Source organism: Macaca mulatta, chromosome 4 (assembly GCF_049350105.2).
Source record: "Macaca mulatta isolate MMU2019108-1 chromosome 4, T2T-MMU8v2.0, whole genome shotgun sequence".
NCBI classification, from domain to species: Eukaryota; Metazoa; Chordata; class Mammalia; order Primates; family Cercopithecidae; genus Macaca; species Macaca mulatta.
In genome coordinates, this window is record NC_133409.1 from 150,416,804 (window position 1) to 150,440,894 (window position 24,091).

The 24,091-nt window shown below is 54.3% G+C and overlaps 2 protein-coding genes and 1 long non-coding RNA gene across 26 annotated transcripts in view; 2 read left to right on the forward strand and 1 right to left on the reverse strand.

The window, feature by feature from the left end:
* EHMT2 (euchromatic histone lysine methyltransferase 2) lies at positions 1–18,660 on the forward strand. 22 transcript variants are annotated; one of them, XM_078000366.1, is made up of 29 exons: positions 1–63; positions 710–776; positions 875–1,093; positions 1,182–1,435; positions 4,686–4,984; positions 5,434–5,518; positions 5,610–5,650; positions 5,781–5,933; positions 9,047–9,181; positions 9,307–9,421; positions 9,585–9,686; positions 9,906–10,054; positions 10,147–10,290; positions 10,377–10,612; positions 10,692–10,874; positions 10,994–11,076; positions 11,551–11,657; positions 11,755–11,877; positions 11,968–12,069; positions 13,402–13,527; positions 13,619–13,773; positions 13,859–14,026; positions 14,465–14,609; positions 14,982–15,059; positions 15,421–15,536; positions 15,645–15,731; positions 17,324–17,402; positions 17,576–17,751; positions 18,157–18,660. In XM_078000366.1, the coding sequence occupies exons 6-29, from the start codon at positions 5,479–5,481 to the stop codon at positions 18,335–18,337; spliced, it is 3,024 nt and encodes a 1,007-aa protein (XP_077856492.1). In that variant the 5' UTR covers positions 1–63; positions 710–776; positions 875–1,093; positions 1,182–1,435; positions 4,686–4,984; positions 5,434–5,478; the 3' UTR covers positions 18,338–18,660. The 22 variants fall into 22 exon arrangements, 19 of the variants coding, with proteins under 19 accessions (XP_077856492.1, XP_077856484.1, XP_014991495.2 ...); XR_013416581.1 differs by lacking the exon at positions 4,686–4,984 and having other exon boundaries at positions 13,402–13,506; positions 14,982–15,159; positions 15,372–15,536; XM_078000358.1 differs by lacking the exon at positions 4,686–4,984 and having other exon boundaries at positions 17,576–17,788; positions 18,127–18,660.
* Positions 16,284–20,478, reverse strand: LOC144340468 (uncharacterized). The gene is made up of 4 exons (XR_013416590.1): positions 20,339–20,478; positions 17,639–17,946; positions 17,295–17,458; positions 16,284–16,609 (listed from the first exon to the last, which is right to left on the reverse strand). It is a non-coding gene; the product is annotated as an uncharacterized LOC144340468 (long non-coding RNA).
* SLC44A4 (solute carrier family 44 member 4) overlaps positions 19,373–24,091 on the forward strand; it is a 16,543-nt gene continuing 11,824 nt past the window's right edge. The window contains exons 1-6 of one of the 3 annotated variants that reach the window (XM_015136013.3): positions 19,373–19,483; positions 21,325–21,373; positions 22,302–22,375; positions 22,501–22,579; positions 23,719–23,818; positions 23,901–24,026. In XM_015136013.3, coding sequence (XP_014991499.3) covers positions 19,444–19,483; positions 21,325–21,373; positions 22,302–22,375; positions 22,501–22,579; positions 23,719–23,818; positions 23,901–24,026 — 468 coding nt within the window. In that variant the 5' untranslated portion in view covers positions 19,373–19,443. Of the gene's footprint in view, positions 19,484–20,816; positions 20,842–21,324; positions 21,374–22,301; positions 22,376–22,500; positions 22,580–23,718; positions 23,819–23,900; positions 24,027–24,091 lie in introns of those variants that run through there. The other 2 variants (XM_078000388.1, XM_078000387.1) reach the window with 2 other exon arrangements.

Sequence of the window (24,091 nt, forward strand, 5' to 3'; positions counted from 1 at the left end):
CGGCCCCCCGCGCAAGCGGCGATGGCGGCGGCGGCGGGAGCTGCAGCGGCGGCGGCCGCCGAGGTGCGGAAGGGGAGGGGGAGAGGCGGGTGCATGCCCGCGCGCGCGCCCGGGGGAAGCGCGCGCCCGTGCAATGCTCCGGGGGTGCAACGGGGCCGGGGGGCCCGGGCGGGACTTCCAGCAATCCGGGGGGCCAGCACCGGGGGCGGATGAGGGGACCAGGGGGTGGGAGGTGGGGGGAGTGGGCACGGAGGCGCGCGTGCAGCCGCCGGCTGCCCCTGAGTGGGCGGCGGGCGCCGGGGCCCCAGGAGCACGCGTGAGGGGCACGAGGGGCCGTCCACCGGGCTGGGGGGCAGCGGGTGCTGGAGGGGTTGGTGCCCGGGGTCCCCGCGGCCTGGGGGACAAAGGGGGAGCGGCGCGTGCAGCCGGGAGGAGGGGGCGGGGCCGGGGCACGGAGGCCCCGCCCCCTCCCCCTCCTCTTCTCTCGGCCCCAGAGATGCGGGGTCTACCGAGAGGGAGGGGGTTGATGCGGGCCCGGGGGAGGGGTCGTGCGGCCCCTCCGGGCAGCCGAGGCCGCGGAAGAGGGGGGCCCCATAGAGGAAGAGGTAGGCCCCGGAGCCTACTCTCTCTTCCCAGGGCCCAGGCATCCTGGACCCCCCAACTCTCTACTGGGCTGACCAGCCCTCCTGTCCCTTGTCTCCCCTCCCAGGGGGAGGCCCCCGCTGAGATGGGGGCGCTGCTGCTGGAGAAGGAAACCAGAGGAGCCACCGAGAGAGGTGAGTGCAGCTAAAACGGGCCCCAATTGGACCGTCACCTTCCCTAGACACAGGATCTCCGGAGCCCTTAGCTCTGAACTTTTTCTCTTCCTCTACAGTTCATGGCTCTTTGGGGGACACCCCTCGTAGTGAAGAGACCCTGCCCAAGGCCACCCCCGACTCCCTGGAGCCTGCTGGCCCCTCATCTCCAGCCTCTGTCACTGTCACTGTTGGCGATGAGGGGGCTGACACCCCTGTAGGGGCTACACCACTCATTGGGGATGAATCCGAGAATCTTGAGGGAGATGGGGACCTCCATGGGGGCCGGATCCTGCTGGGTGAGAGGCTGGGTAGCCTGGGGGGTGGGTGGGAAGTTTCTGACTCTGCTTTCCTTCTTATCTTGCCTTCTACTTGCCTGTTTTTTAGGCCATGCCACAAAGTCATTCCCCTCTTCCCCCAGCAAGGGGGGTTCGTGTCCTAGCCGGGCCAAGATGTCAATGACAGGGGCGGGAAAATCACCTCCATCTGTCCAGAGTTTGGCTATGAGGCTGCTGAGTATGCCGGGAGCCCAGGGAGCTGCAGCAGCAGGGCCTGAACCCCCTCCAGCCACCACTAGCCCAGAGGGACAGCCCAAGGTCCACCGAGCCCGCAAAACCATGTCCAAACCAGGAAATGGACAGGTGAGTGGGATGGGAGAGATAGGATAATCAACCATAAACCTTTGGTGAGAGCTCTTTTACAGTTTCATGTAAGGCTTCTACTCCATTTACTCATTCACATGTTTAAACGAGGGGCTACTGTGTATCAAATATTAGGCTGTGCTTAATCTGTGAACCAACAGACAGGTTCTTCTCTTTCTGCAGTTTACATTCTTGGGTGGTGAGAGTTTGATGTTAAAGAGTCAATTATATAGTTAATGTCTTAATTACTCTTATGATAATGACAAGGTAAGGGAATTTCAAACCACTCTTCCTTTCTACCTCAAAGCAAGCCCTTGGGGAACTCAACTGTCACTGCTCTATTTGTAAAGTTTTTCATGGGAATCCCAGTGGGAAAGGAGATGAGGGCCACAGAAATAATAGAGGAGGGAAGTGGCAAGGGCCCCAGAGGCCCAGAAGCTTTATGACCAAGCTCTAGGGTTACTGGGTCATACCAATTGTTGACCTAAAGAAAAAAACTGAGGCAAACTTAACATTAAGTAGAATATATTTGGGCAGGTTTTGAGGACAGCCTTCAGGAGCAAAGATTCAAGTTGCCCTGAAAATACACTCTGATTAGCAGCGGTTACAAATAGGGTTGTTTGTTTGTTTGTTTGTTTGTTTGTTGTGTTTTGGTTTTGAAGACAGTTTCACTATGTTGCCTGGGCTGGTCTCAAACTGCTGGGCTTCCGCAGTCTTCCTGCTTTGGCCTCGCAAAGTGCTGGGATTACAGGTGCAAGCCACCACAACCAGCCCACAAGTAGGTTTTTAAAGGAAAAGAAGATTGGATGACATGAAGATATTGAAAAAAAACAGGCTGACTCTGGGCACACTGCCTAGGAGTTAGCCCTGCTCTGGAAGGAGCCACAAAAAGAAAAAAAAAAAAAAGATAAAAATTTTTTAAAATATTGAAAAAATAAAACATAAAGGAAAAGAAGAGGCAGTTCCTAAATTGTTTACCAGAAGTTTACATTAGAATAACAAGCTATTGATCTGCTATACATTGTTCTTTGTCTCACAGATACTATGCACATGAAGATAATGGGTAAAGCAGCACCCTAGTCAGATACAAAATGCCTTTAAGCAGTTGCCTCCAGGCATGGGCCCTAATTAGGTTCCATACTCACTTCTCTCTGAGCCTGATAAATTTTGCCTGCTTCGCATAGCACAGATTGCTATGAGCTACTTTTCCTTTCTCACTATGATAAACGTTAATTTTTATAGTTGCAGTTCATTTTGTAAAAAATAGGGAAGAAAAGAAAAATTGAATTTATAAATTAGGTACAGTGAGAGATTAACAACAATAACATAATAGCATGATTATAACAATAGGCTGGGCGTGACTTGCCTATAATCTCAACACTTTCAGAGGCCAAGGCCAGCAATCACTTGAGGTCAGGAGTTCGAGACCAGCCTGGTCAACATGGCCAAACCCTGTCTCTAACTAAAATAATAATGATAATAATAAATTGGCCAGGCATGGTGGCGTGTGCCTGTAATCCCAGCTACTCGAGAGGCTGAAGCAGGAGAATCACTTGCAGTGAGCCGAGATTGTGCCACTGCAGTTCAACCTGGGCAACAGAGTGAGACTCAAAATAAAATAGCATAATTCTAACAATATGCCACCATCACTGCTGATAAACTGGATAAGAGGGGACTAGTGTCACATAAAATTTACCATCTAAAAAACATTTTTAGGCCGTGCGCAGTGGCTCACGCCTGTAATCCCAGCACTTTGGAGGCCGAGGTGGGAGGATTACCTGAAGTCAGGAGTTCGAGATCAGCCTGGCCAACATAGTGAAGCCCTGTCTCTACTAAAAATACAAAAATTAGGCCAGGCCGGGTGGCTCACGCCTGTAATTCCAGCACTTTGGGAGGCCGAGGCAGGTGTATCACCTGAGGGCAGGAGTTTGAGACCAGCCTGACAAACATGGTGAAACCCCATCTCTATTAAAAATACAAAATTATGGCCGGGTGGGGTGGCTCATGCCTGTAATCCCAGCACTTTGGGAGGCCGAGACGGGTGGATCACGAGGTCAGAAGATCGAGACCATCCTGGCTAACATGGTGAAACCCCATCTCTACTAAAAAATACAAAAAAAAACTAGCCAAGCGAGGTGGCAGGCGCCTGTAGTCCCAGCTACTCGGGAGGCTGAGGCAGGAGAATGGCGTGAACCCGGGAGGCGGAGCTTGCAGTCAGCTGAGATCCGGCCACTGCACTCCAGCCTGGGCGACAGAGCGAGACTCCATCTCAAAAAAAAAAAACAAAAAACAAAAAACAAAATGAACCGAGCATGGTGGTACATGACTATAACCCCCCGCTACTTGGGAGGCTGAGGCAGGAGAATGGGTTGAACCCAGGAGGCGGAGGTTGTAGTTAGCCGAGATCCTGCCATTGCACTCCAGCCTGGACAACAAGAGCAAAACTCCGTCTAAAAAAAAAATACAAGGCCGGGCGCGGTGGCTCACGCCTGTAATCCCAGCACTTTGGGAGGCCGAGGCGGGCGGATCACAAGGTCAGGAGATCGAGACCACGGTGAAACCCCGTCTCTACTAAAAATACAAAAAATTAGCCGGGCGCGGTGGCGGGCACCTGTAGTCCCAGCTACTCAGGAGGCTGAGGCAGGAGAATGGCGTAAACCCAGGAGGCGGAGCTTGCAGTGAGCCGAGATCGCGCCACTGCACTCCAGCCTGGGCGACAGAGCGAGACTCTGTCTCAAAAAAACAACAACAACAACAAAAAAATACAAAAATTAGCAGGGCATGGTGGCGTGTTCCTGTAGTTCCAGCTACTTGGGAGGCAGAGGTGAGAGAAATGCTTAAACCTGGGAGGTGGAGGCTGCAGTGAGCTGAGATCGCGCCACTGCACTCCAGCATAGGCGACAGAGTAAGACTCCATCTAAAAATTAAAAAATAAAATAAAAAACATTTTTAAGTGTATAATTTAATGGTATTAAATACTTCCATCATGTGCAGTCATCAGTCACCATAACTCATCTTGTAAAACTGAAACTTTGTATCCATTAAAAAGTAGTTCTCCATTCCCTCCACCCCCTAGCCCTTGGCAAGGACCATTGTCCTTTCTTTCTCTATAAATTTGACTAAGTACCTCATCTAAGTATAATCATACAGTATTTATCCTTTTGTGACTGGCTTATTTCACTTAGCATAATGTCCTTAAGGTTCATCTATGTTGTAGCATGTCAGAATTTCTTTCCTTTCACCTGGGCAGCATACCAAGACCCCATCTCTAAAAGCAGTTTAAAAGAATTTTTCAGAGGCCAGGCCCAGTGACTCACACCTGTAATCCTGTACTTTCTGGGGAGGATCGCTTGACACCAGGAGTTCAAGACCAGCCTGGGCAAAATGGCAAGACCTCTTTTCTACCAAAAAAAAATTAAGAAAACATTAGTTGGGCATTGTGACATGTGCCTATAATCCCAGCTTCCCAGGAAGCAGAGGCAGGAGGATGGCTCAAGCCCAGTTCGAGGCCGAAGTGAGCCATGGTCATGCCACTGCACTCCAGCCTGTGTAACATAATGAGACCTTATCTCTTAAAAAAAGTATATCTTTCCTTTTAATGGCTGAATGTCATTCCATTGCGTATAAATGCCACATTTTGCTTATCCATTCATCTGTCAGTGGCACTTGCGTTGCTTCGCACTCAGCTGTTGTGAATGGTCCTGCTGTGTACATGGCCACATATAAAAGGACTTTTAACTTTGTTCAGCTTTGTTTTCTCATCTGTAAAATGGAAAAGGGCCTGCTCTGCATAGTTGCAGAGATAAGTGAGTGTTAGTGTGCTTGACACTCTTCCTCTGAGGAAATAGCACCCATGGTTGCCACTTTGTGGCTACTGGAGCCTCACATGGCATTTGGAGGTGTGGCTCACTATCCCACCCCCGCCTGGGGCTCCAGGCTAACCCAGGCAAAACTGTAGGTGCTCTCTGACCCTCAGTGTGCTCCCTCTCGGCCCGCAGCCCCCGGTCCCTGAGAAGCGGCCCCCTGAAGTACAGCATTTCCGCATGAGTGACGATGTCCACTCACTGGGAAAGGTGACCTCAGGTCAGTCCTATACCCCACCCCCGGTGGCTTGATGTGGCCTGCTCTGAAGGTTTCAGTGATAGACCCCACACCATTCTCTCTCTCCTTCCAGATGTGGCCAAAAGGAGGAAGCTGAACTCAGGAGGTGGCCTGGTGAGCAGCAGAGGCAGAGCCTCTACCCCGGGGGGCTGCTCTGAGGGAGGCTCAGAAGTGGGTCTGCATCTCATCCTCAATAGAAATGGGCAGGGTGTCAGTGGCCTCAATTTTTCTGATCTTTTTCTAGTCGGAGGAGTTAGGTTCTGCCCGGCGTTCAGAAGTGACCCTGGCGAAAGGGGACTCCGGGTCCCTGGAGGAGTGGGAGACGGTGGTGGGTGATGACTTCAGTCTCTACTATGATTCCTACTCTGTGGATGAGCGCGTGGACTCCGACAGCAAGGTGAGGCAGAGCTGGTCCGCCCTCCCCGCCAGTGCTCCCCCAGGGCTGGGGTTTACTGTCCAGTCTTCCTTGTTCCCTGTTTTTCTCCTTTCTGTCCTTTTTACCTCTGAACATCCACTAAGTCATTGCCCCATGCTGTCTGTAACTCCTTTTTTTGGGAGGGGGAGACAGAGTCTTGCTCTGTCTCCCAGGCTGGAGTGCAATATCACAATCTGGGCTCACTGCAACCTCTGCCTCCAGGGTTAAAGCAATTCTCCTGCCTCAGCCTCCCAAGTCGCTGGGATTACAGGCGCTCACCACCACGCCCGGATAATTTTTGTATTTTTAGTAGAGACGGGGTTTCCCCTTGTGGGCCAGGCTGGTCTCTAACTCCTGACTTTAGTTGATCCACCCATCTCGGCCTCCCAAAAGGTTGGGATTACAGGCGTGAGCCACCGCACCCAACTGCAACTCATTTTCAATGTACGCTCTGCCCATTTCATCCACAAAGGTGGCCACCACCCTGCACGTTGGATTTACGATTTTTTTTTATCAGCTAATGAAATGATCATTAAACAAACATGTACTGTTTAAAAAAAGAAAACAAAAAAGGAAATGACCAGAGAGCACTTTTTTTAAACATACGTTATACTGTTTATATGAAATTCAAAAGCATTCCATTGTCATTTATTTGCTTATTCGTTGCTCTTTGTCTGGTTTTATCTTATGTTTGCCTACACAGTAGAATGTTTAGTCTGTCTAGTTTTGTCTTTTATTTAACGTTTTATCATGAAAACTTGCAAGCATTATCAAAAGAGTAGAATAGGAAATCCCCGTGTACCCATCACACAGGTCCAGCCATTATCAGTACACAGCCCATCTTGACCCATCTGTACTTCTCCCAACACACACACGTACTAGGTTATTTTAAAGCAAGTCCCAGACCTCGTATCATTTTACCTAAATGTATTTCCATATGTGTATATATATATAAATATAAGGCCTCTTTTTGTCGTTCAACATCACTACACTACTGTTTTCACACCTAAAAAAAATTACTGATTTCTTTTTTTTTTTTTTTTTTTTTTTGAGACGGAGTCTTGCTCTGTTGCCCAGGCTGGAGTGCAGTGGCCGGATCTCAGCTCACTGCAAGCTCCGCCTCCCGGGTTCAAGCCATTCTCCTGCCTCAGCCTCCCGAGTAGCTGGGACTACAGGCGCCCGCCACCTCGCCCGGCTAGTTTTTTGTATTTTTTAGTAGAGACGGGGTTTCACCGTTTTAGCCAGGATGGTCTCCATCTCCTGACCTCGTGATCCGCCCGTCTCGGCCTCCCAAAGCGCTGGGATTACAGGCTTGAGCCACCGCGCCCGGCCTACTGATTTCTTAATACCATCAAACATCCTGTCAGTCTTCACATTTCCTCAGCTCTCATAAATGGGTTTTTGTCAAGATCCAAATGAGGCCCGCACCTTGATTTGATTAACTTTTGTCTTAGGTCGGCCGGGCGTGGTGACTCACGCCTGTAATCCCAGCACTTTGGGAGGCCGAGGCGGGCGGATCACATGAGGTCAGGAGTTCGAGACCAGCCTGACCAACATGGAGAAACCGCGTCTCTACTGAAAAAAATACAAAATTAGCTGGGCGTGGTGGTGCATGCCTGTAATCCCAGCTACTCAGGAGGCTGAGGCAGGAGAATCACTTGAACCTGGAAGGCGGAGGTTGCAGTGAGCCAAGATCGTGCCATCGCACTCCAGCCTGGACAACAAGAGCAAAATACCATCTCAAAAAAAAAAAAAATTGTCTTAGGTCTCTCTTGGTATTTAGGTTTCCCCATCTTCTTTTTGTTTGTTTGTTTGTTTGTTTTTGTGTTTTGAGATGGAGTCTCACACTGTGGCCCAGGCTGGAGTGCAGTGGCACGATCTTGGCTCACTGCAAGCTCCGCCTCCTGAGTTCAAGCAATTCTCCTGTCTCAGTCTCCCAAGTAGCTGGAATTACAGGCACCCGCCACCACACCCAGCTCATTTTTCGTATTTTTAGTAGAGACAGGATTTCACTATGTTGGCCAGGCTGGTCTCAAACTCCTGATCTTGTGATCTGCCCACCTCAGCCTCCCAAAGCACTGGAATTACAAGCATGAGCCACCACACCTGCCTGGTTTCCCCATCTTCTAAAAAAAAAATTTCTGGCCAGGCGTGGTGGCTCACGCTTGTAATCCCAGCACTTTGGGAGGCAGGTGGGTCACCTGAGGTCAGGAGACCAGCCTGGCCAACATGGTGAAAACCCATCCCTAATAAAAATACAAAAATTAGCTGGGTGTGGTCGCAGGCACCTGTAATCCCAGCTACTTGGGAGGCTGAGGCAGGAGAATTGCTTGAACCCAGAGGTGGAGGTTGCAGTGAGCTGAGATCACACTATTGCACTGCAGCCTGGGCAACAAGAGCGAAACTCAATAAATAAATAAGAAAGACATTTTTTTCTTGCCATTTATTTGTCAAAGAAACCAGGTCAGTTGTATAGAATTTTTCACATTCTGTATGACGTTGGCTGTTTGGGTAGAGATTGACACATCCTCTCTGCCCATATTTCTTGTAAACTGGTAGATCTAGAGGCGTAATCGACTTCAGGTGCCAAGAAGACTTGACAGTGGGTGCAAGTGCTTCTGGCCACATCACATCAGGATGCATGGAACATCTCATCTGGTCATTTTTCTTAGTGATAAGATTGACCAGTGGGTTCAGGTGATGGCAGCCTGAACCTTTCATATAAAATTTCTCATGAGCTTCATGTCTAGTGTTTTTAGCAACCATTGGTGGTCTTGCCTGTTTATGAACATCATAAAAGGGGGATCAAACTATGTTTATCTTCTGGTACTTGTTTTTTGTTTTTTAATTTAATGTCACATTACCAAGATCTGTGTACATTGCTGTCTATAACTGTGGCACCTTTTTCACTACTGTGCAATAGTCCATGCACCCTCTCTTTATGTGGCCCTTTTTCTCCTCTCCTACCCACACTCATCTTCCCCAGCAGCCATCCGTGGGTAGTGGCGGGGGGCAATGGTGGTGGTGGTTTTTTTAATCTATCTCATTGTCTGAGTCCTGGGGATTGGATATGTCCTGTTCTGCCTCTCTCCCAGTCTGAAGTTGAAGCTCTAACTGAACAACTAAGTGAAGAGGAGGAGGAAGAAGAGGAGGAAGAAGAAGAGGAGGAAGAGGAGGAGGAAGAGGAAGAAGAAGAGGAAGATGAGGAGTCAGGGAATCAGTCAGATAGGGTAAGAGACGGAGGCTGATATCTCCAGAGGAGTGGGAGACTGTGGGGCTGGTGGTCTGGTCCTGAAGTTGTTGGGGGGCCCCCTTGGGGTGAGGGTTCGTAACTCCTCCTCCTCCCCCTTCCCAGAGTGGTTCCAGTGGCCGGCGCAAGGCCAAGAAGAAGTGGCGAAAAGACAGCCCATGGGTGAAGCCATCTCGGAAACGGCGCAAGCGGGAGCCTCCGCGGGCCAAGGAGCCACGAGGTAAGGAGGCTCTGCTGCTTTTGGGTGCCCTCCTCCAGCCCCCGCCCAGCCCCCAGAGTGTGTGCACGCACACACACGCTCTCTCTCGCATGTCCACCTGCATGTACCCACGCGTCCAGGCACCTGTGAGCTCGCACTCTCACTCTCTCTGTCTCTGTGTCAGGAGTGAATGGTGTGGGCTCCTCAGGCCCCAGTGAGTACATGGAGGTCCCTCTGGGGTCCCTGGAGCTGCCCAGCGAGGGGACCCTCTCCCCCAACCACGCTGGTAATTGCCAATTGCCGGGACAGGGAGCCACTAGGGGGCAACCTCAGGGCAGGAGGGAAAGGGAAGGAGGGGAACCACGCCAGAGCCGGGGTGTCCATGGCCAGGCTTTAGGGGTTCTGGGGCATGGGGGTGAGGTAGGGAGGGAGTGACAGGACCCGCCAGGGGTCCCAATGGGTGAAGTTCAGGGCCTCCCTCAGCTCCTCTTTTTCTCCGTCCAAGGGGTGTCCAATGACACATCTTCGCTGGAGACAGAGCGAGGGTTTGAGGAGTTGCCCCTGTGCAGCTGCCGCATGGAGGCACCCAAAATCGACCGTATCAGCGAGAGGGCGGGGCACAAGTGCATGGCCACCGAGAGTGTGGACGGAGAGGTGGGGCCATGGGCTGGTGGGAGAGGTGCCAGGGCGTCCAGTCCCGGGCCCCAGCCTCACCCTTTCTTCTCACCCATCCTCACCACGCACAGCTGTCAGGCTGCAATGCCGCCATCCTCAAGCGGGAGACCATGAGGCCATCCAGCCGCGTGGCCCTGATGGTGCTCTGTGAGACCCACCGCGCCCGCATGGTCAAACACCACTGCTGCCCGGGCTGCGGCTACTTCTGCACGGCGGTGAGTGACCAGTGGGGCAGACAGGTAGAATGCCCCATGGCAGACGGGGCCCCGGCAACCTGACCATGTCGTTTCCCTGCTCCCAGGGCACCTTCCTGGAATGCCACCCTGACTTCCGTGTGGCCCACCGCTTCCACAAGGCCTGTGTGTCTCAGCTGAATGGGATGGTCTTCTGTCCCCACTGTGGGGAGGATGCTTCTGAAGCTCAAGAAGTGACCATCCCCCGGGGTGATGGGGTGACCCCACCGGCTGGTGCTGCAGCTCCTGCACCCCCACCCCTGTCCCAGGATGCCCCCGGGAGAGCAGACACTTCTCAGCCCAGGTACTGGCCTCCCCCTTCTCTACTGTCTGTTCCCTGCCCCATCACTATTGTTCCTGGACATGAGCTCCTTCTTCCACAGCGCCCGGATGCGAGGGCATGGGGAGCCCCGGCGCCCACCCTGCGATCCCCTGGCTGACACCATCGACAGCTCAGGGCCCTCCCTGACCCTGCCCAATGGGGGCTGCCTTTCAGCCGTGGGGCTGCCACTGGGGCCAGGCCGGGAGGCCTTGGAAAAGGCCCTGGTCATCCAGGAGTCAGAGAGGTGAGTGGGGAGTTGTTCAGGCACAGTAACTGGGGCTGAGGCCAGAGGAGCAGTGTCAAGACTGATGCTGGAATCTGAGGAGCTCCCCTTCTCTCCCCACTCCCGTGCTCCCTTGGCAGGCGGAAGAAGCTCCGTTTCCACCCTCGGCAGTTGTACCTGTCCGTGAAGCAGGGCGAGCTGCAGAAGGTGATCCTGATGCTGTGTGAGTGCCACCTATTCCTTCAGCAGACCTTGACCAAGTTCCATGTATATACCAGGCACTGGGCACAGGGCCAGGAGTAGTCATGAAGGATATAGTCCTTGCCCTGAAGGACTTAGTGTGGTGGGGAAAAGACACACATAACCCGTGACGATGGGAACGGTGGTGACTCATAGGTGCTGGGTCCTGTTCTGAGTGCTTATACTTGTTAGCCTTGGCTTGCACAGGGAGGTTAGGGACGTTGCACAGTGCACAGCGGTACTGAGAAGCAAGGCAGGGTTTGAATTCAGGCAGAGCTGATGCCTTTGACTCCTTATTCTGATAAATGCCGTGGTGGAGGCAAGCCCAGAGAATGCCAGGAGGGGCCCTGACCCAACCTGGGGCTCTGAGAAGCCTTCCTGAAAGAAGTGCCACCTGCCCCCTAGCTTGCTTACCACTTGTCCCTCCCTCTCCCGGTGTGGCGGGCTCTCCCCGCAGTGGACAACCTGGACCCCAACTTCCAGAGCGACCAGCAGAGCAAGCGCACGCCCCTGCATGCAGCCGCCCAGAAGGGCTCCGTGGAGATCTGCCATGTGCTGCTGCAGGTCAGCACGGGCCCGGCCCCATGCCTCATTCACCAGGCCCTTAGGCCCCTCCCCTGCCCCATGCCTCCCTGGTGCCAGCCCTCCTGCCCCCTCACAGGCTGGAGCCAACATAAACGCAGTGGACAAACAGCAGCGGACGCCACTGATGGAGGCCGTGGTGAACAACCACCTGGAGGTGGCCCGTTACATGGTGCAGCGTGGTGGCTGTGTCTATAGCAAGGTGTGCATGCAGGCAGCAGGGCGTGGCCCCGGAGTCAGGGACCAGGTTTGGGGTGCCAGCCGGAGACTCATTTGCCCATGTCTCCCTCAGGAGGAGGACGGCTCCACCTGCCTCCACCACGCAGCCAAAATCGGGAACTTGGAGATGGTCAGTCTGCTGCTGAGCACAGGACAGGTGGACGTCAACGCCCAGGTCAGTGGCCCACCCAGCGCAGCTCCTCCGGCTCCCTAGTGCCTGGGTTCCTTGGCTCGGCCTCAGACTTTGGGCCCCCTTTCTACATCTGACCTCTGGCCCTTTCACTCTGCCTCAGGCCGCTTGTGTCTGTCCCCCTTGCTTTCTTCCTCATTTGTATTTCTCTTCATTCTTTTCTTTTTCTTGCTTCTTTCTCTTGATCAAGTTTCAGAATAATCAATTCCTGCCTTCATCTCTGAAAGTGTCCAGTGAGGCTTTTTTAACTCTCAGGTTGTCATACATTGGATGTGTTTTCGTCATTTATTGGGATTCTTCTCAGTCTTTGAATTATTCCATCATTATCTAGGAGAAGCCCCTTCAAGAGGCCTCTGTGGCCGTGACATGACCCAGTGGCCCAGTGGCCTTTGAGAGCGTCCTGACCTTTCAGCACATTTCCTGCCCCTGACTCAGCATCCACCATTTCTCTAAGAAACTCTGCTTCCTTTATGGGAAACTTTTTTTTTCTTTTTTTTTTTTTTTTTTTTGAGATGGAGTCTTGCTCTGTTGCCCAGGCTGGAGTGCAATTGCGTGATCTTGGCTCACTGCAACCTCCACCTCCTGGGTTCAAGTGATTCTCTTGCCTCAGCCTCCTGAGTAGCTGGGATTATAGGCACCAGCCACCGTGCCCAGCTAATTTTTGTATTTTTAGTAGAGATGGGTTTTCACCATATTGGCCAGGCTGATCTTGAACTCCTGACCTCATGATCCACCCACCTCGGCCTCCCAGCGTGCTGGGATTACAGGCGTGATCTGGCCACTGCGCCGGCCAGAAACATGTTTTAGAGAATAGTCTATGGACCTCGGAGTGTTTATTATTACTGGGTGGTCACTGCTTCTAGGACTTGTGAATGGGCAGACTGAGGAAATTTTTGTTTGTTTTTTGTTTTAAGAGACAGAGTCTTGCTGTGTCACCCAGGCTGAAGTACAGTAGCAATTCACAGACAGTCATAGTTCACTGCATTCTCGAAATCCTGGGCTCAAGCGACACTCCCATCTCAGTCACATGAGTAGCTGGGACTACAGGCACGCGCCTCCATGACCAGCTCCTGGCTGTATTTTTTGGAAAGAGAACAATTACTCACTTTACTTTCTCTCCGGCATCAGGCAGTAGGCACTACTAGTCCCATTTTTTAGATGAAGAAACTATGACCCAGAGACGTTAAGTGACTTACCCCGGGTCCCACAGCTCGTGAATGGTGGAGCTGGGATTCACACACACAGCCAATCTTGACCATTTGCAGCTTTGGTGAGCAGGCCCAGCCGCCCCCACCCTCACTCCCTTCCCACCCACAGGACAGTGGGGGGTGGACGCCCATCATCTGGGCTGCAGAGCACAAGCACATCGAGGTGATCCGCATGCTACTGACGCGGGGCGCCGACGTCACCCTCACTGACAACGTGAGTGAGAGTTTGGTTGAGGTAGGGCAGCCCCAGGCCCCTGAGCAAGGTGGAGGCTGGATTCAAGGGCCCAGCTGCCTGCACCTCATCTGTTCCCCTCCTATCTCCACAGGAGGAGAACATCTGCCTGCACTGGGCCTCCTTCACGGGCAGCGCCGCCATCGCCGAAGTCCTTCTGAATGCGCGCTGCGACCTCCATGCTGTCAACTACCATGGGGACACCCCCCTGCACATCGCAGCCCGGGAGAGCTACCATGACTGCGTGCTGTGAGCCCCTGCCCCACCCTTGATGCCCCTGCCCCCACTTCTTGCAGCCTCAGACCCCACATTGGGCACCTTGTCCCCTCTTCAGGTTATTCCTGTCACGTGGGGCCAACCCTGAGCTGCGGAACAAGGAGGGGGACACAGCATGGGACCTGACTCCCGAGCGCTCCGACGTGTGGTTTGCGCTTCAGCTCAACCGCAAGCTCCGACTCGGGGTGGGAAATCGGGCCATCCGCACGGAGAAGATCATCTGCCGGTGAGCCCTGGGCCCCTCTCTGCACCCAAGGCCACCTCCCCACCCACCCTCCCCAGGCTCCGTTGCATCATCACAACATTCCCCAACCCCTCCCCATGTACCACTGAATCCCCAGAACCACCCACAGGCCCCCTCCCCACTGGGGTTGCCAGATACAGCAAGTAAAAATAGAAGATATCCCGTTAAACTGGAATTTCAGATGCACAGATGCATACTTTTTTAGTGCGAGAATGTCCTGTGTAATTTTTGGGACATAGTGTACTAAAAAGCTATTTCTTGTTTATCAAAAATTCCACGTTAACTGGCTGTCCTGCATCTTACCTGCCAACCTTACTCCCCTGCCCCCAGCCCCAGGAACCTCCCCAACTGTCTCCCTGTACCTGGAGTAGCTCCTCACCCCGTTCCAGCCTGCCATCACCTTCTCCCCGTCTTCTGCAGGGACGTGGCTCGGGGCTATGAGAACGTGCCCATTCCCTGTGTCAATGGTGTGGACGGGGAGTCCTGCCCCGAGGATTACAAGTATATCTCGGAGAACTGTGAGACGTCCACCATGAACATTGACCGCAACATCACCCACCTGCAGGTGAGTACGGGGCCGGGGCCTCCCCAAAAGGACACCGAGAGCTGCCGAGTACAGTTAGACAAGCTTCAAACCAACAAAGGCACCTGGCCTAGGAAGGGTTGGCTGAAAGGGAGCCCTGGTGTGGGGTCGCATCCACCCCAGGGGAGGGAACCTTTTCCTGGGTCACAGAAAGGTGTCATATGAACTCCCAGTAGCCGTGGGGACATCACCATGAGCAACATACTGATTCCCCATCACCCTCGGACCATCGCCACTCACTGTTGTAACACATGGACCCCAAAGAGAGGACAGTGGTTAGGGGGTCGGGGCACCGAGAGTAGAGGAACCCAGACCTATCGTGGGGTTGAGCTGACCCCTGCCTCCTCGCCCCAGCACTGCACGTGTGTGGACGACTGCTCCAGCTCCAACTGCCTGTGCGGCCAGCTCAGCATCCGGTGCTGGTATGACAAGGTGCGTGCCCCTTGCCTTGGCCACAGACACCCGGCCCCTCCTTCAGAGGAGCCAGCCTCCAACAGGCCAGCTCCCTGGGACCTTGTTCTTCACCTACCCTGTGGGGGAAGTGACTGAGAGGACGGGGCAAGGCCTGGGAATCCTGGGACATGGCTGTGTGCCCAGGTCTATGCAAATCAGGGATGATGCTCCTGCATTTCCTGCTCTCGGATCTCAGAGCCTGTGTGACCTCCCCAACCCCATCTTCTCTGTCTCTGGGTTGGGTTCAGCAGTGGATTTTTCTGTAGAGTCTTGGGGTTCCTGGGCGGGCAGCTGAGGTGGCCCCCAAGGTGAAACCACTGTGTTCCCCTCCGCACCCTAGGATGGGCGATTGCTCCAGGAATTTAACAAGATTGAGCCCCCGCTGATTTTCGAGTGTAACCAGGCGTGCTCCTGCTGGAGAAACTGCAAGAACCGGGTCGTACAGAGTGGTATCAAGTGAGGCCCTGCTCCACAGCCCACCCTCTCCCCACCTCACCCTTTCCTCCCTGCCCCTGGGGCTTTTCCAGGGCCTCCACCCAACAGCGCCCTCTCTCCTACTCCCAGGGTGCGACTACAGCTCTACCGAACAGCCAAAATGGGCTGGGGGGTCCGCGCCCTGCAGACCATCCCACAGGGGACCTTCATCTGCGAGTAAGTCACCAGGAGCACCTTGACACCTGGTGGGAAGAAGATACATGGCCACTGCTGACTGCTAGGCCTCCCTCTCATCCCCCTGCCCTGAGGAGTCACATGTCTCCATCTGGCCACTCTCTAGCCAGCCTCCTCTGACCCCTATTCCTGCAGTTGAGCAGCCAGCCTCCTCTGACCCCCATCCCCGCAGCTGAGAATGGCACCTGCCTCCACTCTGCCCAGACCACAGGTCTTCCCTCCCTCCACCTCCACCCTCTACCTTCCCCTCTACCCCCTCCTCGCCCTTCCTAGCTGGAGAAAGTGCCAGTTTGGGAGACAAACAGACTTGGGTTTGAGCCCCTTTCTGCTTCTGGATGTCCTTGGCCAAGTTTCTTAACTTCTGTGAGCCTTATTTTTCTTGTCTGTAGAGTGGAGGTGGTAACAGCTACCTTTCTGTCCACCTCCTCAGGGGCCTGTCCCTTTCCATCAGTTAGCTGCCCAGCATCTGTAATCCCCCCCTTTCTCTTGGCTCCCATCTCATGACCCTCAGTCTTACCTTGGTCTCCTTTGGCCTTTATTTTTTATTTTATTTTATTTATTTTTTGAGACGGAGTTTCACTCTTGTTGCCCAAGCTGGAGTGCAGTGGCACAATCTTGACTCACTGCAGTCTCCACCTCCCCAGTTTCCAGCGATTCTTCTGCCTCAGCCTCCCAAGTAGCTGGGATTACAGGCACGTGCCACCACACCTGGCTAATTTTTTGTATTTTTAGTAGAAACGGGGTTTCACCATGTTAGTCAGGCTGGTCTCGAACTCCTGACCTCAGATGGTCCGCCTGCCTCAGACTCCCAAAATGCTGGAATTACAGGCTTGAGCCACCACGCCCAACTGTCCTCTGGCCTTTAAAAAAGATAGTCCTCTAAGCATACTTGCCTGTTCAAGAGACCATCCAGTTTCTCTCCATCATGTCATCTCTCAACTTCTCTAGCAAGCAGCCCTTTCCTGCTGGGCCTCAGTTTCCCCACCATCCACTCACTGCCTGTCCCTGGCAAAACCGGCCTTTGCCCTCCTGCTCTGCTGAAGCTGTCTCTTGACAGTGACTCCCCGCCCCACGTCCTCTCCATGTGTCTTAATCTCCCAGTGTCTGCTCGCCCCTCCTTAGCTAGCTGGCTCCTCTCCTCCCTCTGGTGTCCAGATATGGGTGCTCTTGCCCTGACTCATGCCTTGAGTTCCTTGCCGCTCCTGTACCTCTGGCTCTTCCTGCAGTCCTGGCCCCTCTTCTGTCCCATATCGCCCATTCCTGCCGGGTGGCTCCTAGTATACAAACCTCTCTGTATCCAAACCTGAACATCCCCACCCAGGCCAACTGCCCCTACACACTAATCCCCTTAACCACAGAGCCTGTGATCTCTCTGTGCTGACTGAAGGCTTCCTCTGTTGAGGCTGGAATGCTGCCCTTTCACTTGCCCACCACTGCTACTCCAGGCCTTCCCTTCCCCACACCTGCCAGCCCTGCCTATTCCAGATTCCACAGGCTTGTGAGGAGAGATGGGGCCTAAGCTGCCTCCTAATAGCCCACACTCACCTTCAGAACCATGGATTCCTGTCCCACAGGTATGTCGGGGAGCTGATCTCTGATGCTGAGGCTGATGTGAGAGAGGATGATTCTTACCTCTTCGACTTGGACAACAAGGTGAGCAGGAGACCCCCCTTATCCTGCTGCTCCCCAGGGCTGGCTTTCAGGAGCTCCTGGGAAGTCAGTAAATGGAAACCTGGGGATGAGGGACTGGGGAGTCAGTGGGTGGGGAGGGCGATCAGGGAAGCAGGGCGGGGGGAGATGTGAAGAGTGCCGTCCCCCCACCCCAGGATGGAGAGGTGTATTGCATTGATGCCCGTTACTATGGCAACATCAGCCGCTTCATCAACCACCTGTGTGACCCCAACATCATTCCCGTCCGGGTCTTCATGCTGCACCAAGACCTGCGATTTCCACGCATCGCCTTCTTCAGTTCCCGAGACATCCGGACTGGGGAGGAGCTAGGGTGAGACTCTAGGGGTCTCTAGGGGCTCTGCCAGAGGGTGGGAGATGCAGCAAACCTGGGACCTGAAGGCTGGCGTGTACCTGGTGTCCAGGCTTGGAGCAGTGCAGAGCTTCTCAGACTTCAGTGTACATAAGTATCTGGTGAGACTTGGTGAAACAGTCCTGCGCCTCCCAGCGAGATTCTGAATCAGGAGGCCTGGAATGGGACCCAGCATTCTGCCTTTCTAACAAGTCCCCAGGCAGCACTGATGCTGCACGTCCATAGAACAGACAAGGGCTCAGATCCCATCTGGGGAAGATAGGTTGGATGCGGGGTCCCTCTTAGGGAGTAGGATCCACAGGGTCTTCCGGGTGGGCTCTTGGTGGCTGGGTCCAGCTCCCACAAGCTCCTGTTTTCCTCTGACAGGTTTGACTATGGCGACCGCTTCTGGGACATCAAAAGCAAGTATTTCACCTGCCAGTGTGGCTCTGAGAAGTGCAAGCACTCAGCCGAAGCCATTGCCCTGGAGCAGAGCCGTCTGGCCCGCCTGGACCCACACCCTGAGCTGCTGCCCGAGCTCGGCTCCTTGCCCCCTGTCAACACATGAGAACGGACCACACCCTCCCTCCCCAGCATGGACGGCCACAGCTCAGCCGCCTCCTCTGCCACCAGCTGCTCGCAGCCCTTGCCTGGGGGTGCTGCCATCTTTTCTCCCTACCACCCCTTCACACATTCCTGACCAGAGATCCCAGCCAGGCCCTGGAGGTCTGACAGCCCCTCCCTCCCAGAGCTGGTTCCTCCCTGGGAGGGCAACTTCAGGGCTGGCCACCCCCCTGTTCCCATCCTCAGTTGAAGTTTGATGAATTGAAGTCGGGCCTCTATGCCAACTGGTTCCTTTTGTTCTCAATAAATGTTGGGTTTGGTAATAAACTATTTTTGTGTTGGGGTGGGGAGAAAGCACACTCTGCTGGAGGGAATGTGGGTCCAAGGGCCAGAAGAGGATGGGAAGCAGGCTGGATGGGTGTGGCTGCTGTGACGGCTGCCCAGTGTGGGGCGGGGAGGTGGGGGGTTGTGGGGGCCCACTATGAAGATCCCATTTCCCAGGCGCAGTGGCGCACGCCTATAATCCCAGCACTTTGGGAGGCTGAGGCAGGAGAAACCTGAGGTCAGGAGTTCAAGACCAGCCTGGCCAACATGGTGAAACCCCATCTATACTCAAAATACAAAAAAACTTGCTGGGCGTGGTGACGGGCACCTGTAATCCCAGCTACTCGAGAGGCTGAGGCAGAAACGCTGAATGCAGGAGGCAGAGGTTGCGGTGAGCCAAGATCAAGCCACTGCACTCCAGCCTGGGCAACAAGAGTGAAACTCCATCTCAAAAAAAAAAAAATACAGGTCCAATTTCCACACTTTAATCTTTGGCGGGAGCGTGTTGTGAGTGTACGGCAGTTACGGTAGCTTGTGAGATTATAAAGTGTTTTCTTATCAGAGCATGCCAGGTCGTTCACTGTGGTCCTAGTGCCCCCGGGAAATAGCCCTGAGCCCCAGTCCCAGGCTCCAGCTCCCCAACCCACTGGGCAAAAGTTGAGAAGAAGGAACTAGAGTGTGTCGGGGACCACAGGCGGGGGTGGGGCTGTGACGTGTAGGAGGGCGGGACAGGCAGCAGGTGAGTCGCCAGGTCTCCAGGGCTCCAATCACTCTGGAGACTGAACCATGGGGGGAAAACAGCGGGACAAGGATGATGAAGCCTATGGTGAGACCCGGGCAAGGCCCAGGACCCTGTGGAGGGAGGGGAGGACGGGTGCTACGGGAATGGTGGCTAGGGCTGGCTCCAGGTAGAGGAACTAAGGAGAGTCCTGTGTCCCTGAGGGGAGGGCCTGGGAACCGGGAGCCATGGAGGGAGGGAGTCAGGATCCTGGGAGGAGGATGGGGCTTGGGGGCTGGGGCTGTTGCTGGAGAGCCCGTGGGGAGTGAAGCTAGGTGCTTCTGAGGAGTTGGGGCTGAGGTCCTTGGGAGGAGGGAGAGATTTCAGGCTTGGACTCTGGGTCCCTAAGGGCAGGGCCTTAGGAAACAAAGCCGAGATGAAAGGTGGCAGGTTGGGGCCCTGAGCAGAATGGGGCTGGAGGCTGGGAGTGTACTGTGCTGCAGAGCCTGGGTGAGGCTAGGGTCCCTGTAAGGAGGAGGAGGTTCAGCCTGGAGTCTGGGTCCCTGATGGGGAAAGCTGCTTGTAGCCTGCCGGCTCCCTTAAGGAGTCAGGGGACCCTGAGTGGGCTGGCCTCCACCTGCCAGGCTCTCCGGGAGAAGTGGCAGAGGGAGTGGGTTCTGCTGGGCGTCCCTGTGAGGAGTTGGGGTGAAGGTCTTTGTGGAAAGGGGGCTGGGGTCCTGCCTAGGGGTCTCTGTGAGGAGCTAGGAGCAGGAGCTGGTCTTGGAGTACTTTGAGGAATAGAGACAGGGCCCCTGGGGTTCCCGTGAAGGGTGAGGCCTGAGGGGAGAAACGGCAGGGAGCCTGTTTCCAGAATCTGCGAGGAAAAGGGGCTGGGGTTCTGAGGAGAGAAGGAGCTAGGGGCCGGCGTCCAGATCCCCATGGGCAGCGAGGCTGGGGACTCACCTGCAGAGTTTCTGCTCTGAAGGGGAAGGAACCCACAGGAGGGACCTTCTCAAGGAGAGGCTCGAATCCCTTAGGGCCATAGGGGAGTGGGCAGTGAGGACTCCCGAGTAGACTTCCTGGAGCGGCTTCAGGTCAATCATTGTCCATAAGTCATGGAGGGACAGAGTCCAGGGCACCTGGGGAGAGCAGACCCCACCCGCCCCTTCCCAGACTCCTGCCCAACCCTCGGCCCTCCCTCCTCAGTGCCCATAAGGAACCCTGACTGCCCGGCCCTCCTCCTCCGTGTGTGTGTACTCAGGGAGGACCAGGAACTCGACGTGCCTGCAATCTCTGTAGCCGGGCTCAGGTGTCACTCTGACTGCTGGCCCAGAGCCCGGAGCATACTGTGGCCAGAGGACTGAGGTCCCACTGGAGTGAGGATGTACAAGGCTGCTTCCCTCCCCAGGCCCTGCTGGGGTTGACACCTTTGTCTCCAGTTTCTTTCCCCATAGCCTTGAGCCAGAGTGTAAGGCAGGGCCTGGGACAGATGTGGGAAGAAACTATGACCTCCCTGAGGGGACTGTGGGTCTGTGTGGTCCCCGGGAAGGGATTAGGGAGGAGAGAGGGGTGAGAATGAGGGTGTGAGAGCCACTGGGAGTCCCACATCCCAGCTAAAGGGAGACTCAGGAGAACCATGCGAGGGTAGGGCAGGGGACCAAGGCCATTTCCCAGACTGACTGCCTTGAGATGTGAGCCGGAAACTATAAAGGCCTTCCTTCCCCTCCCCGTGGCCGCCTGGGTGGAGTTCCCAGGGAGCTGCTGAGCTGCTGACCAGGCCTGGATCCTACCTTTCCTACTCCCCAGTTTTCCCCTCCTGCAAGTCCTGCTCTAGCCCATCTCCCTCCAAACACCTGAGGCCTGGGTAGGATCCTGGGGCTAGGAGGACTCAGCAGGACAAGATATGCAGAGAGAGACTCACTCTCCACACCTCTTCCCATGTCCCTCAGGGAAGCCAGTCAAATACGACCCCTCCTTTCGAGGCCCCATCAAGAACAGGTGAGCTCGGGGTACTGCTCTGGGGGCTGGCAGGGGTGGTGGGTGCGGTGTGGAATCCAATATCTGCTTTGTATTTGCTAAAATATTAGTAAGAAACTTGTGAAAAAGACGAACTCCTGCCCCAGGCGGGTGGTGCCCTGGGGGGATCGTTGTGTCTGGAGCAGGCCCTGGGGGGATCGTTGTGTCTGGAGCAGGCATCCAGGGCTTCCCAGTCCCGGGGGATGTTCTGTTTCTTAAGTGCGGGCTTCACAGGTGGGAGGACTCACCCCGCTGAGCCCTTGAGAGCTGTGTACTTTCCTGTCTTTTGCTTCAGAAGAAAGTTTACCCACCCAGAAAAAAGTTTTCTTTCTTTTTGTGTTTTGGAGATGGGGGTTCACCGCAGCCTCAAACTCCTGTGCTCAAGTGATCCTCCCGCCCTAGCCTTCTGAGTAGCTGGGACTACAGGCACGCACCATCACACCAGGCTAATTTCTCTGAGATGGGAATCTCATTATGTTGCCCAGGCTGGTCTCAAACTCCTGGCCTCAAGTGATTCCCCTGCCTTAGCCTCCTAAGTAGCTGGGATTACAGTCATGAGCCAATGTGCCTGGCTAGGTTTTCTAAATAAAATAATATATTTTTTAAAACTTAGCTGGGCAGTAGTGGCACATACCTGTAATCCCAGCTACTTGGGAGGCTAAGGCAGGAGAATCGCTTGAACCCAGGAGGCAGAGGTTGCAGTGAGTCAAGATCGTGCCACTGCACTCCAGTCTGTGTAACAGAGTGAGACCCTGTCTCAAAATAAAAAAATAAAAGCAATAAAAAATAAAAATAAAGTCTACTGATGCCCACGCTGCAGCATCCCCCAACTCTCTAACCCTTGACCCCTCCAGACCATAAGCCCTACCTCCCCAAGTCTCCTTAGCTCAGCCTCCCATTTCTCCCTCAGAAGCTGTACAGATGTCATCTGCTGCGTCCTCTTCCTGCTCTTCATTCTAGGTTACATCGTGGTGGGGATTGTGGGTGAGTTTCCAGCTGCTCAGAGCCGGGGCAGTGGGCAAGGGACAGTAACCCAGGGAGGGACCACTCTTATAATTGCCCCACTAAGTCCCTGCCCTCCAATGACTCATCTGTGCCTCTGTCTGCAGCCTGGTTGTATGGAGACCCGCGGCAAGTCCTCTACCCCAGGAACTCTACCGGGGCCTACTGTGGCATGGGGGAAAACAAGTGAGTACAAAGGCGAGAAGAGGAGGGCAGGAGCGAGGTCAGGTGGAGTGGGCAGGAGACACCCCCACCCCCAACTCAGGCTCCAGACCTGTCCGTGCTCTTCCACAGCCATTCCCTGCTGTCCCCACCCCACCTCGGTCTCCCTGAATCTGACCACTCCAGGTCACGTTGAGAACCACTGCTGGACAGTTAGCTTCTTGAGTCCCCCCAGAATGGGAGGCAGTGGAGAGTCGTGTTAAGTGTATGAGTTTTACCGTTCAGAGACTGGTGTCTGGATCCCCAACTGGACCAACTTTTGGTTGCGTGGCCTTGGGCAAGTTACTCAAGCTTTGATTTCCTTATCTGAAATTCAAGGAGAATTCCATAAACAATGCCAAGAGTCCTCACCTGCAGATGTCCAATAAGTAATAAAACCTCTAATATGTGTATAGCATTTACTATGTTCCAGGAAGGCAGTAAACTTTACACACACACGCTCATTGAAATCTCATGAGGTAGGCACTATTCTTTTCTTTCTTTCTTTTTTTTTTTTTTTGAGACGTAGTCTCACTCTGTCGCTCAGGCTGGAGTGCAGTGGCATGATCTCGGCTCACTGCAAGCTCTGCCTCACGGGTTCACACCCTTCTCCTGCCTCAGCCTCCCAAGTAGCTGGGACTACCAGCGCCCACCACCATGCCTGGCTAATTTTTTTGTATTTTTAGTAGAGACGGGGTTTCACCGTGTCAGCCAGGACAGGATGGTCTCGATCTCCTGACCTCATGATCTGCCCACCTCGGCCTCCCAAAGTGCTGGGATTACAAGCGTGAGCCACTGTGTCTGGCCCACTATTCTTTTAGATGGAGTAGAACCAAGACCGAGAACAAGTGACTTGCTCAAGATCATAAAGATGATATGAAGTCATGGAGCTCCAAGTTCATGCTCTGAGCCATTGTCAGCTGCTGCAATGCTGACTTACCCTGAGAGATCTTCTAGGCGTCTCCCTACCTCCCCAGCTGAGCTAGGGCCAGGAGCTGGGGGGTGACTGGTCTGGGCCACGCTGGACTGGGCCCACTGTATTCTTTAGAAATCACCCTAGTGGTCCCTCCCCTCCCCCAACACCTGACCAGGCCCTGATGCACACGGTCCCTCCCCTCCCACAGAGATAAGCCGTATCTCCTGTACTTCAACATCTTCAGCTGCATCCTGTCCACCAACATCATCTCAGTGGCTGAGAATGGCTTACAGTGCCCCACGCCCCAGGTCAGAGCCTGGGACCTGCCTCTGCCCCAGATCTCACCCAGGGTCTCAGGTTCCAGCCCCTTAGCATTCTCTCTGTGCCCAGGTGTGTGTGTCCTCCTGCCCAGAGGCCCCATGGACTGTGGGAAAAAACCAGTTCTCGCAGACTGTTGGGGAAGTCTTCTATACAAAAAACAGGAACTTTTGTCTGCCAGGGGTACCCTGGAATATGGTGAATATTGCCCCTAACCTCATCACTGTCGCCCAGGAGGGCTCAGGGTGGGTGCAAGTGGGAGG

What these genes read in the sequence shown, in the direction of transcription:
- EHMT2 (XM_015136005.3), top strand. Translation starts at nt 134, where the DNA reads ATGCTCCGGGGGTGCAACGGGGCCGGGGGGCCCGGGCGGGACTTCCAG. An exon ending in GCGTGGACTCCGACAGCAAG is followed by an intron (nt 5,934 to 9,046) that starts GTGAGGCAGAGC and finishes CCTCTCTCCCAG; the next exon opens with TCTGAAGTTGAAGCTCTAAC. An exon ending in ACGTCACCCTCACTGACAAC is followed by an intron (nt 13,507 to 13,618) that starts GTGAGTGAGAGT and finishes CTATCTCCACAG; the next exon opens with GAGGAGAACATCTGCCTGCA.